The 12,538-nt window shown below is 48.0% G+C and overlaps 1 protein-coding gene across 2 annotated transcripts in view; it reads right to left on the bottom strand.

The window, feature by feature from the left end:
* Window positions 1-12,538, bottom strand: part of FAM120A (family with sequence similarity 120 member A) — a 96,644-nt gene that overhangs the window by 65,217 nt on the left and 18,889 nt on the right. For both annotated transcript variants that reach the window (XM_058695946.1, XM_058695945.1), the window contains exon 3: window positions 10,061-10,143. In XM_058695946.1, the coding sequence (XP_058551929.1) occupies window positions 10,061-10,143 (83 nt within the window). The remainder of the gene's footprint in view (window positions 1-10,060; window positions 10,144-12,538) is intronic.

Consider the following 12,538-nt stretch of genomic DNA (forward strand, 5'->3'; position numbering starts at 1 on the left):
TCAACTTTAAGCCACGCTCTAGTGTCTCACTACTTACGTAAGTCTGTCATGTCATCTCGGTTACGTTTCAAAAAATCAAACATTTTTCCACAAATTCACTTCAAGGCACAAAGCAGGGGCGTCCGGGTGGCTCAGTCGGTTAAGCATCCAACTCCTGACTTCGGCTCAGGTCATGATTTTGCAGTTGGTGAGATCGAGCCCCACAGTTCAGGAGACTGAATGGAGCCTGCTTGGGATTCTCTCCCTCCCTCTCTCTGTCAGCCCTACCCCGCTTGTGGTCTCTCTCAAAATAAATAAAACATCAAAAAATAACAATAATAAATGACACAATGCAGTTACCACATGACATTTCAAATGTTAAATTAAATCCATTATGTCACAGCCGCAAAGGATTCCACTAAAATCCAAGACTCTCTCCCAGATGGATGCTGATTACGCTAAAGTCTCCTCTAACACTTTCTGAAATGTGCCACCAGAAAGGATCATTTGACAGGGCCTCGACTTTCACATGATGGAATGAAACGTTTCCACTGAAACAGCAACTCCCTTCCAGAGGTGACCGACAGCACACCGGCAGGTGAGTGTCCTGTGGGCTAAGGCTTCGGCCACCTTGTGTAGACGCGGGGCATCCCGCGTGGTGTCACAGCCACAAAGACAAGGGGAAGCTAGCTGTACAATCAGTCGTTTCTCTCCCGAGGTCAAGGCACTGGCCCATGCTCCATTTCTGTACACATCCTGCCCTGCTCCTCGGAGGTTTCAATCCCATTCACGCTTTTTGTTTGCTTTTTAAAACAAAGAAAATGGGCATTCCCAAATCCACAGATTATATTTTTGTGTTGGATGACTTTTTTCTCCTTTTTAGAGAACGAATATTCTGAGAATTTTTCTTCACTTCGGCTCTTGTCTTTGCACCTCACGCCAGCATGCTGACAAGAGCCCAGATGTGTTCCCCCCGCCCCACGCCCGTTGCTCCGTGAGCGGCGCGGCACGTGCATCTTTGCCGCATCCTCAGGAAACGAGCGTCAGCATTCTGATATACGACTTCGCTGAGCAGGTTTATGTACACCAGCTTCCTAATAGGAAAATGTACCCCCGCACACACCCTGGGAACTAGTCAAGAGCCAATTACACTGCATCACAGACGCGTGCACACATGCAGTTGAACCCCAGGATATGCGGTATTCCAGGCCCGGGCAACAGAGCCAACAGTGAAGTTTCACCTGTTGGTTAAATAATCTTTACATGGGGCACTGAACAGTCAGTTAAGTGTCCCACTTCGGCTCAGGTCACGATCTCACGGTTCGTGACTTCGAGCCCCGCATCAGGCTCTATGCTGACAGCTGGAAGCCTGGAGCCCGCTTCGGATTCTGGGTCTCCCTCTCTCTCTGCTCCTCCCCTGCTCACACCATCTCTCTCTCTCTCTCTCTCTCTCTCTCTCTCTCTCTCTCAAAAATTAACATTAAAAAACTTTTTTAAACTAATCTTTATCCTGTTTCCTTCATACAGAATAGATGATCCGGGGCCACTGAAGTCTTTGTTTATACTGATGGGAATCTGAAATCTCAGATGTTCGTGGAAACAAGAAGACATTCGTGGAGCACCCACAGCAACAAGCGTGTGGCTGTGCAGCCCCCAGGAGGTCACCACAGGGGATACCTCATCACCCACCGCTGTCCCCACCTGCACAAAGGGCTGCACAGCTGACCTCAGCGAAAATATTTATAAAGCACATTTGAAAAGGTCGTCTAGAGGGGACACCAGATGGGGAGACGGATGCATGTAGCTGGACGTTTGACTTCGTAGCACATTAGTTTATGGTAAACAATACAGTTTGTGACTTAAAATATTTTTTTATAAAGATACTTAGAAAATATAAATGTTAGAAATCCAAATACTTGAAAGTGAAGCAAAGGTAAAAATATGCCAATTACAACAGATTCGTGTCTCTGTTTTGTTTGGAAAATGCTGTAGTTATATTTTTATGCTGCTAATAATTATGTCATCATAATTATGTCAAGGTTCACTGGTATTTTATTTTGCTTTTGAAAATCTTATAGCGTGCCGTTAGGGATTAGGTAATAACATCAACGTTTTCAAGAAGTTTTACATCAAGTATTTACACAGGTACAGTGCTACCATTTTGGTTAGTCTAAAATAAATTTTGACTAAGTGAAAAAAACAGGAACAAAAACACCCTTCATGAAGATCTCTCTCAGCTTGTGTCCAAACTTTGCAGAAATGCTATCCATCCATCATGTATGTTTCTCCAAGTGCATGGATGTTCAATTCTTTATCCTCTCATCCGGCTAACTGCTCGACATGAAGCCATAAGCAAACTGGAACGCACATCACTGTCACATCACCTGCCAGGACAGGGTGACTGTCATGGCTACTCGGTCCCCCTCAGGCCGGTCGTTGCACAGCATCTGGCTTGAGCTCTGGAGCCACGTCAATTCCCACAGACTCGCACACTAACTGAATAAACACACCACAAAACCATGATTCTGGGGCTTGGTACTGCGGCTCCCACACGACCTCCTGGCCGCACGCTGGAAGACAGGTGAGAGGAAGGCACCAGTTTCACTAACGGCTCTGCTGAAGCAGAACCTGACCCCTCCATCACCATTAGGAAAGCTGCAAAGTGTGAGGACGGTACATACGGAGCAGCGTCTCAACGCCCGGACGTCAGAGGCTCACATGGAGACACCTGCTGGCCAGGCTCCAGGAGGTCCCTCAGAGAACCCCGCAGACAAGCATCACTGCATTTCACCCTCAGGCCACCGCCGTGTGGTGCACTCTGGATGTCCCAACAGGACAGAGGGGTCCGCCAAGGCACTCGCGGAAGCACCCAGTGAGCGGCGCGGCCACGGCCCCAAGGCAGACCACACCCTGGTCTCCAACCTTCTAAGTGACACCTCTTCTAAGGTTGAGATGTCTTTTCTATGAAGCAATGGCAGGTGGCGAGCTTCTTTTCCTTCTGATATTCCTACTGAAATGGTTAATTAAGAACAGGCAACACTATAATAGCCCTCCCCCCCCCCATCCTTTTTTTTCAACAGACCCATGAAACCCAAATCTACGCTACTGACGAAGGGAGCCACGGAAAGACCAGGCGCAGGAGAGGTATGAGGTCAGACTATGTCAGATGTGGGGAAGTGGGGCCTAAGGGCCCAGGGCTCCACACACAGCTGAGCAGTGCCACCAGAGGCGGTCAGGAAGGGCAGGGCGGGTCAGGAAGAGTCAGACCAGATGCAGGAGGGGGCAAGAATCAGAGACACCCGCCAAACTCTACCCTGGACATCACAGGGCCAGTTGGTATCACTCTCTAAGAAACAGGATAAACCCACACGGACAGCAAGCTGGAGTGCCACATCTGGTGTGGACACAGAGATGCCCTGGTGGGTGGGGGTGAGACACACGCTGCAGTCGGGGAAGGGGTCTCGCTGGACACTGGGTCCACTGGAGAGTCATCGACATGTGCCAGAAAGCATGAGGCCACAGCACGGTGCGGGTGGACCCTCGGGAACCCACACACAACAGGAGTCAGGGAGGGGACACGGCACATGAGGCACACAGAACCAGGCTGGGGTCCAGGAAGCAAGGCAGGGGTTTGCCAGGCTGAGGAGAGCAGGGGGGCTGAGGGTTGAGTGTTTCATGCCCCCGGGAGGTGAAAACCATTCATTAATTCATGGATGTCAACTGTGTCCTCAGCAGCCTTGAACAAAGGCCAACTGTGGCGGCCCAAATTCAACGCGGGGTTAAGCTGTTGGACTCATTACTAGAGACCATCTTCAGGAGACATGTGGGGGAACAGGGAGCTGGGAGGAGGTGGGGAAGACTGGAGCACAAATACAAAGCGAGGTCCACGAGAGCAAAGGGGCGGGTGTGCAGGGCCGCAGATGAGAACACAGCACAGACCAGCCTTGGACCGAGCGGAAAAGGGCCATGGCCGTGGGCCTGGCCGGGGGAACGGGCAGCGGGGGCAGCCCCGCATGGGGTGAAGGGCCTGTAAGTGGGGGCAGTAAAACCAGGAGAGCCTGGAAGACAGCAATGCATGTGTACGACACGTTCAGGAGGGAGGGTTACCTGCGGACACCTGCAGTCCAGTTCACACCAGGAACCATGATTTTCAAATCCGTTTTACAGAGGTATTTTATGTGCAATAAAACCCATCAGCCTCAGGCAGACAGATCACTGTGTTCTGAGGAAGGCAGACCTCAGTGCCGCCGCCACACAGTTGGAAAGAGAGCCCTTCCACAGCCCCTTGGCCCCCGTGCCCTCACAGACAGCCCCAGACAGCGACTGCCCTCTGCTTCCTCTCCGAGCGCCACTCTTTCTGGGCTCACACAGGAGTCTCAGAGAGCTCCTTAGTGTCTGGCATCTGCCATTTCAGTGAAGAGAAGTCTGCTCCTTCCCCACTCCCAGGCCTCCCTGTGTGACTCTTCCACCCACCATTCACCAGCTGACCGTGGGGTCGGTCTGAGGTCCCGTGGGTCACATGGCAGGTGCGTGCTCAAAGTTGTAAGAAGCTGCCTGGCCACATCCAGGTGGCCACTTGGCTGTGCTCCCAGCAATCACCTGTCAGAGCAGTGGCCACAGTGGCGGTCCCACCGCCATTCCCTAATGACGCGGAGGGCCTCTGTGCACCTACTGGACATTCCAGAAAATGCCTGTTCAAACGTAACCCCCATCTTTTCTGGCTGGGTTGTATCTTCTTACTGTGCTGTCCTTTACAAATTCTGGCCACGGGTTCCTTACCAGAGACACACTCTGTTCCTTTCCCTCAGCCACTTGCTTTTTATGCACTTCACTAAGAAATCCTTGCCTCAGTCCAGGTCACAAAGATCTCCTCTTACGTTTCCTCTAGTGTTGATTTTTACTCTGGAGTTGATTTTTATATTCTTTTCACTTTTGCATAGGGATGTCCAGTTACTGAAAACACCAGCCCTTCCCCCTTGCGACCATGTGTCCAGGCCTCCACTGGGCTCTACTGCGCTCTGCTGACCCAGTGACTGGCCCGTGTCAGGACCACACCTCCTGGGTTAGCACAGCCTCACAGGGAGATGTGAAGCCCTCCAACTCTGTTGTCCCTTCTCAACACTCTTGTGGTTTATTCTAGGTCCTCTGCAGTTCCACGTGAATTTTAAGCTCAGTTTTCAATTTCTACAAAAAAACAAGCTTGCTAGGATTCTGATAGGGAAGTAGTAAAATCTAAGTAAGTCTTTGAATCCACGAGCGCAGTGCTTGTTTCCGTTTGTTTAGGTCCTTCCTCAGCCGCGACTGTACATTTTCACTGTCAGGTCAGGTGTGGTCTCAGCCAGGGACGGCGCCGCCCACGACTCCCATCGAGGGAGGAGGTGGACATGGAGCCGGAGGCAGGTGGAGCTGCCCAACCAGCTGGCGAGGGCCCACCGGGAGGTTCGGGCTCCCGGGGGAAGGGAGACACCGGCAGGTGAGTGGCGGGCCCCCGGAGGCCCAACAGCGAGTGTCAGCACGTGAGAACACTACCAGCAGCAGGTGGTGGTAACAGAGGGAGGGGTAGTGAAGTTTAGGAGGGAAGACGGAGCTCTTCTGGGAGGAGACCCAGGGCAGCACTCTGGGCCCAGGAGGCAGAGGATGTGCGGCCAAGTTGTCTGGCTGCCCTTGTGCACTGAGCTCATAAGGGCTCTGCAAGGTAAAGAGGAAGACTGGCAAGGTCCCCCAAGGCTCCCCTAAATGACAGAAAGTGACTGAGTGGAGTCACTAGGAGCAGTGAAAGGTGGTACTGAGATGAATTGAATCTCAAAAGAATTATCAAAGAGCCACATCAAGAAAGTTTTTAAAAGCACAACCCACAGGATGGGAGAAAGTATTTGCAAATCATGTGTCTGGTGACACCTGTGTACCCAGAATACAAAAGAAAAAAAAAAAAGGCACACACACACACACACACACACACACCCCTCTTACAACTCAATAATAAAAAGACAACCCAATTGAAAAATGGACTAAGGACTTGAATAGACATTTATCCAAAGAAGATAACCAAATGGTCAGGGAGCACAGGAAAAGATGTCCAACATCATTACTCATCAGAGAAATGCAAATCAAAACCACATCACACCCACTGGGACAGCTAAAAATAAAAGAGCCAATAACGAGCGTTGGTGAGGATGCGGGGAAATCAGAAACCTCACAGGCCGCTGGGAAGGGAGTGAACGGTGTAGCCACTAACAGAAAGCATCCTGGTCGCGTCTCGAGAGGCTGAGCACAGAGCTCTCACGTAACCAGCAATTCCGGCCCCCAGGCACACACCTGAGAGAAAGGGGAATCGGGTCCAAACAGACGTGTGCACACATGTTCAGAGCAAAGAACTCTGGCTTAAAGTCTATAGATAAAATTTAAGATAAAATGTTCCTGATGTGACCTGACAGGTCATCCTGGTGTCCAGAAGCCTCAGAGAGAGGTAACGTTGGTTGAAGGAAGGCAGGGTATTCGAATCAGAAAGGAGGGCACGCACAGGCTAACATGGACAGAGTTCCACAAGAGGCGGAAGCAAGCCAGGGAGCTATGGGGGTGTTCCAAGCACCGCGCAGGAAGGGGGGCCTAGAGGACACCAGCACTACCCACTGACCACAATTGGGGTGTGGTGCTGAACACAGAACAGAGGCCCGTCCACGACGGGGGAGACCAACACGTGAGGGGGGTCTGGGGACAGGAAAGGCCAGCACACACTTGCAAAGGGGCTCAACCAAACAGGTGGACGAGGGGCTCCGTGGCAGGAGACACCTGTGGGTCAGAACAACTGATGGGGATAAAAACACCAAATGCATGAAAATTAACATGAAGTTTAGGAACACAAAAACCATTAAAATAATGGTCCGACCTAAAAACATTTTTAAAATTAAAACAACTAAGTGCTTACTCAAAATAAAACTTCCACCACTTACTAGGACTCAAAATCATACAGCAGTAACAACTCAAAAAGCACATTAAAGAAAGACAGCCCACTCAGCACATGCTTATGGCCAGGGGATACTCCCGCCAGGGCTGACTAACCCGGGCTCCAAAGGCCCCATCCCTGGTTCTGGAATTTTCCATCATATAACATGGCCTCCTACTGTCCTGAACACAAATGAAATATTCTTTACTGACAAATCAAATCTGAGAAACATGATGCCACCTTCCCAGCACCTCTTCTATGGAAACGAAAGAACTGAAAAGGATCCTGCCTAGCTGCTTCACCTCCGCTTTTCTACTGCCCTTGGGAGATTCCAGGTTCTGAGTATGTCCACCACTGCCCTCTCACTGCGGGGAACACAACCCTGATCATCAACACAGCACACAGAGCTCTGCTCCCCTCCCAGCCCGCTGTCTGCAGCTATCACCCTGCAACCGGGTCGTCTGAGCTATGCTGCACCCACAGGCCCACCCCGGGTGTGCTCGCCTAACAACCGGAGCTGTGGACGGGGAGGTCGCAGGGGGAAGGGGAAGACTGTGGTGCTCCATGGCAAGGGGTGCTCCGGCTCACTAGGCAGCGGGTTCATGTAATGCCCACCCTCTGTGAAGAGCAATCTGGTGGGGATGACCTTGGTGAAATGCTACAGAGCAGGACAAGGAAGGGCAACAAGTGCACCTGGCGACATGAATCAGATGCCTGTGAGAGCTGTGTATACCACAGACTGCTAAAAATCATGAGAAAGGATTACACACAACAACTAACCAAATTCTCAAGTCACCTGGTTACTTTCACGAGTGGGAGTAAGCATACAGGATACGGACAGCGGGATCCAGCAGCGACGTTCGTGAGAAAGGAGACCATCGCATCCCACTTCCCAACGTGTGTCGCGGGGCCTAAATGACATCGCAGCACACAGATGTTGTGTGTGTAAAGGACTAACACAAAAAAGCTCTGCGATATGTGAACTCAAAGCAGACGTGCTTGCATTTTAGAATGTGACTTTAAAATGCCTACAACTTATCAAGTCCTTGAAAACTTAACTGCGGCTTGCTTCTCCATCACACCACAAAACCCCCAGCTGATACTCAAAATACACATGATGATAATGCATAAAACCTGACTGGATCCTGACTAAACGAAAACAACAAACAACGCCATAAATGCCTTACAGGAACAGTGGAAAAATTTGAGTATGAACTTAATCCTAAGTGATTAGGGAATTCCTGTTCATGCAGTTGACATGATAATAGTAAGAGAAGTAAGAAAGAGATTGGCCTCGGGGTAGCTGGGTGGCTCAGTTAAGCGACTGACTTGGTTTCGGACCAGGTCAGGATCTCACAGTTCAGGTGCTCGAGCCCCACATTGGGCTCTGCACTATTGACAGCATGAAGCCTGCTGGGGATTCTCTCTCTCTCCCTCTCTCTCTGTCTCTCCCCAACTCACACTTTCTCACTTTCTTTCAAACTAAATAAATAAACTTTAAGATACGTTAGCCTTAATTTTAGGTAATTATGATATAAACTGAAGTTTTCACAGGTGAAGTGGCAGGGTATCTGCAACTTCCAAATAGTGGAGTTAAAAAGCAAAGACAGATGTAAATCTACTTCTTGGCGAAATGTTAACTGTAGAACCAATTAGATACATGGATGGACGTTGTCCATCTCAATTTTTTACATACTTAACATTTTTCTTAACACAAAATTAGGAAAGACACACTCTAATGATGTTAGTGACCTGCCAGCAGACTGAGCTGGTTCCCCAATAATCCCACAAACAGTGCTGCCGTCTAACCTCTGACACGTGACCAAGGCCAGCTCGGCCGAGATGCACACGTGGTCTGGGGTCCCGGGAGCCTCTCCGCCGCTATCCACAACTGCACGAACCTTGTATTAAGCCAGGCTTCCCTTCGTCTCCACTTACAAAAGCTCCTGTTCGGCAAACCTGAGGAGCACAACACCTAACGCAAGTGCCCCTGCCTGCAGGCCATACATCAGCAGTGGGGCCACCCGGACCACAGACCGCAGCACTTCATCCATGAGGACACGGGAAGAGCACTGCGGCCAACAGCAGGAGAAAGCTACTCTCCTTCAAGCACAGAAAAAGCAAGGAAAACAAGTAATTTCTAACAAGAGGAGAAAAACGGACTTTCAGACGGAAGGTGAAAACCCGGGGCCCAAGAACTGTTAGCACAACGAAGAGCGGGGTCCAGGCGGCAAGGAGTCGGAGCAAAGAGGCAATAAAGAGTTTCCCTTGAATGATCAGGTTTCTCCAAAGTTCACTCCAAGTTAAATCACAAAAAGCAATTTGAACCTAAACACGGATGGAGACAGTTTGTGAAGGGAAGGTAATTCTGACAGGAGGCAGAATTTCAAGGGAGCTGTGCCTCCGGGAAGCATGGCAAGTAGCCCCCTTCACTGCAGGAGCCGAGGCCCAGGCTGCCCAGCAGACCTCCCATCGGCACCTGACAGATGGCAGCTGTGGTCACGGTGCCGATCCGCCAGGAAAGGGGACTCTGAGTCCACGTTAGACTCCAACTTCCCACGTTAGAGAAGCGGGAAGCACAGCTTTCCCACGCTCATCATGGTCGCAAAAGGAAGGCGAGAGAGAGAAAAAAGACGAAGCATTCAAAACCAGTACAAAGGGAACACTTCTCTGATGAACTTGGTTGGGTCTCTTCCATCACTCAAAAAACATTAAAGCCTTAATTAGACTTTTACAATTTTAGAATATTATAGAGTTATGAAATTTATCAAAATGTGCTGAGATATGATCCAAGTAACAGGCAACTGTATCACCTGTTGAAAATATTAATGTTTGTAAAACAATATTAAAAACCTGTAGCTAAAAGATCTCCACCTACCTAGGAACACAGTGTGAATTCCTCCAAGAGAATTTTTAAGGTCATTCACAAATTTCCCTAAAGTGTAGCGTTGGGAACAAGATAAGGGAGGCTGTGTGTGTGTGTTCTAAGGCGTTGCGGACCCGGAAGGGAGGGGATGGGCGCGATCCTAGCTGTGCAGCTGTTTCCTTCAACGATAAAGGAATGTCATTCACATTTTAAAATTACAGCAAACTCAAAAGCTGATGACCACCCACGTTGGAGAAGAAATGAACTTGTACCTTAAGTGAGGCTAGAGGATGCTCTGGGCCAAGCAAGCTCCAGTGGAAGGAAGCCAGGTCTTCATCAGGTAGAATGTGATTCCCTGCAACACAGACACGGCACAGTGAGGAACACGGCGTCAGCGACACGGGGCAAGCCGGCAACACACACGCATCGTCATCTGCAGATACCTCTGCAGCTTCACTTCAGACTCTGCGAGGGCTTCGCAAGACTGCCTCCTTTGGCACATCGCGTAAAACTTCCACAGAAAAACTGAAGATGCTTCTCCGTCTTTTACTAGAGAACCACACACAGCAGGCAGATCTCTTGCGGCTGCCGCATGATGTGGACAGGACAGTTCCCACAGCATTCGAGGTGAACACACTGTACAGAGCCTGAGCCGCTTGGCCGCCAGGTACTCAGGTCGGTCTGACATTGCGGGGGTAATGGATACAGCTTTCATCTGCTCGTGAGACCCCAGGCTTCAAACCACACTCTGTCACCCGGGCTCCACAGCAGAGGCAGAGTGCACAGTTACAAAATCGTTCTGAGCCAGGTTAATGATTTGTGACACCTCCTCTGGTCACTTCCACCACCACCCGCGAACAGATGACGGAGCACAGCCCACCCTACCACCAGGAATGCCACTCGGCTGGGTGCCCTATCACCAGGGCTATGTCAAAAACAAGAATCGCATCCAGCTGAGAAACCACATTTTTGGGGAACACTCTCCCTTCACTGTAGTTCTCGAATGCCAGCATACCAACATCATTAGTATGTTACTTCTCTCGGTGATATTTAAAAGTGGTAACTTCCTAAATAATTCTGTGATTTTTTAGATCATGATTTAGTCCCCTCCACACGGAGAAGCCAGATTCATTAACTGGCTGCTAACGGAAAGCAAAACAAGGTGAGTTCTTAATTAACCTTAATATTCTAAACATACAAGTATACAATCCAGGAGTCCTGAACTGCCAGGAATCCAGAGGAGCAGAGTTAAGTCCTGCTGTCCTACTGAGCTTTGCACTGCTTTCCTGTGCTCACACCTGCACAGAACTTTACTGTGAAGTAGGACATGTCTTGGATTTTTCTGAAGCTTCTATTTGAAAAAAAATATGGAGTCAATTCCAACATCAGTAACAGTCTGTTAAAATCTGGGTCACATACTTAATTGAATATTCTACCCAACCTCTACAACAAAACAACTCCTATAGCTGCTCTTCCTGTTACAACAAGGGAAAGGAAATATCCTTTCTCAGTTGAGAACACTGAAACCTTTACACCAAACCTAAACTAAAAATGTTTACCCAATTAAGAGTTTACCTGTTGGGAATGCAAGCTGGTGCAGCCACTCTGGAAACAGGATGGAGGTTCCTCAAAAAACTAAAAATAGAACTACCCTATGACCCAGCAATTGCACTGCTAGGCATTTACCCACGGGATACAGGTGTGCTGTATTGAAGGGACACATGCAACATGTTTATAGCAGCACTATCAACAACAGCCAAAGTATGGAAAGAGCCCAAATGCCCATCGATGCATGAATGGATAAAGAAGATGTGGTGTGTATATATATACACACACACATACATACACACACACACAATGCAGTATTACTCAGCAATCAAAAAGAATGAAACCTTGCCACTTGCAACTACGTGGATGGAACTGGAGGGTATTATGCTAAGTGAAATTAATGAGTCAGAGAAAGACAAAAATCATATGACTTCACTCATATGAGGACTTTAAGAGACAAAACAGATGAACAGAAGGGAAGGGAAACAAAAATAATATAAAAACAGGGAGGGGGACAAAACAGAAGAGACTCATAAATATGGAGAACAAACTGAGGGTTACTGGAGGGGTTGTGGAAGGGGGGGATGGGCTAAATGGGTAAGGGGCACTAAGGAATCTACTCCTGAAATCATTGTTGCACTATATGCTAACTTGGATGTAAATTTTAAAAAATAAAAAATAAAATTAAAAAAAAAAAAAAAGAACTTACCTATAACTTGTCTAAATTTTTTTAACTTATCTAAATTTTTATAGAAACTCCAAGCCCTAAATTCATTATTAGATTATTCAAAATGTTAACTATTGCTTTTCATTTATTTTAAAATTTCACATAATAATTTAGCTAGAAGAATACAGAGCTTAAATTATCTCCACAAAAATATATTCAACGTTTCTTAAATATAATAAATGAATACCTTCCCATATTGCAAATTGGCTAAGGGATTCAATATTCTGGAAGCATACAATTTTCCAACTCATTTAAGTTCAATTAATATGCCGCAGTCATTTTGTATAATATTTAATATAAAGTTTTTCATAATATCCCCATCTACATAATCACTTTTAACATCAGAGAAATACCTTTTGCATTATAATATTTGAAAATATGAAACTATACTTAGAAAATTAGTTTTAATTCTCCAAAATCCCAAGTCAGAAATGGACAGAAAATACCAAGTACTGAACAGCATATATTTGAGATT

This window comes from Neofelis nebulosa, chromosome 12, assembly GCF_028018385.1.
Source record: "Neofelis nebulosa isolate mNeoNeb1 chromosome 12, mNeoNeb1.pri, whole genome shotgun sequence".
NCBI classification, from domain to species: domain Eukaryota; kingdom Metazoa; phylum Chordata; class Mammalia; order Carnivora; family Felidae; genus Neofelis; species Neofelis nebulosa.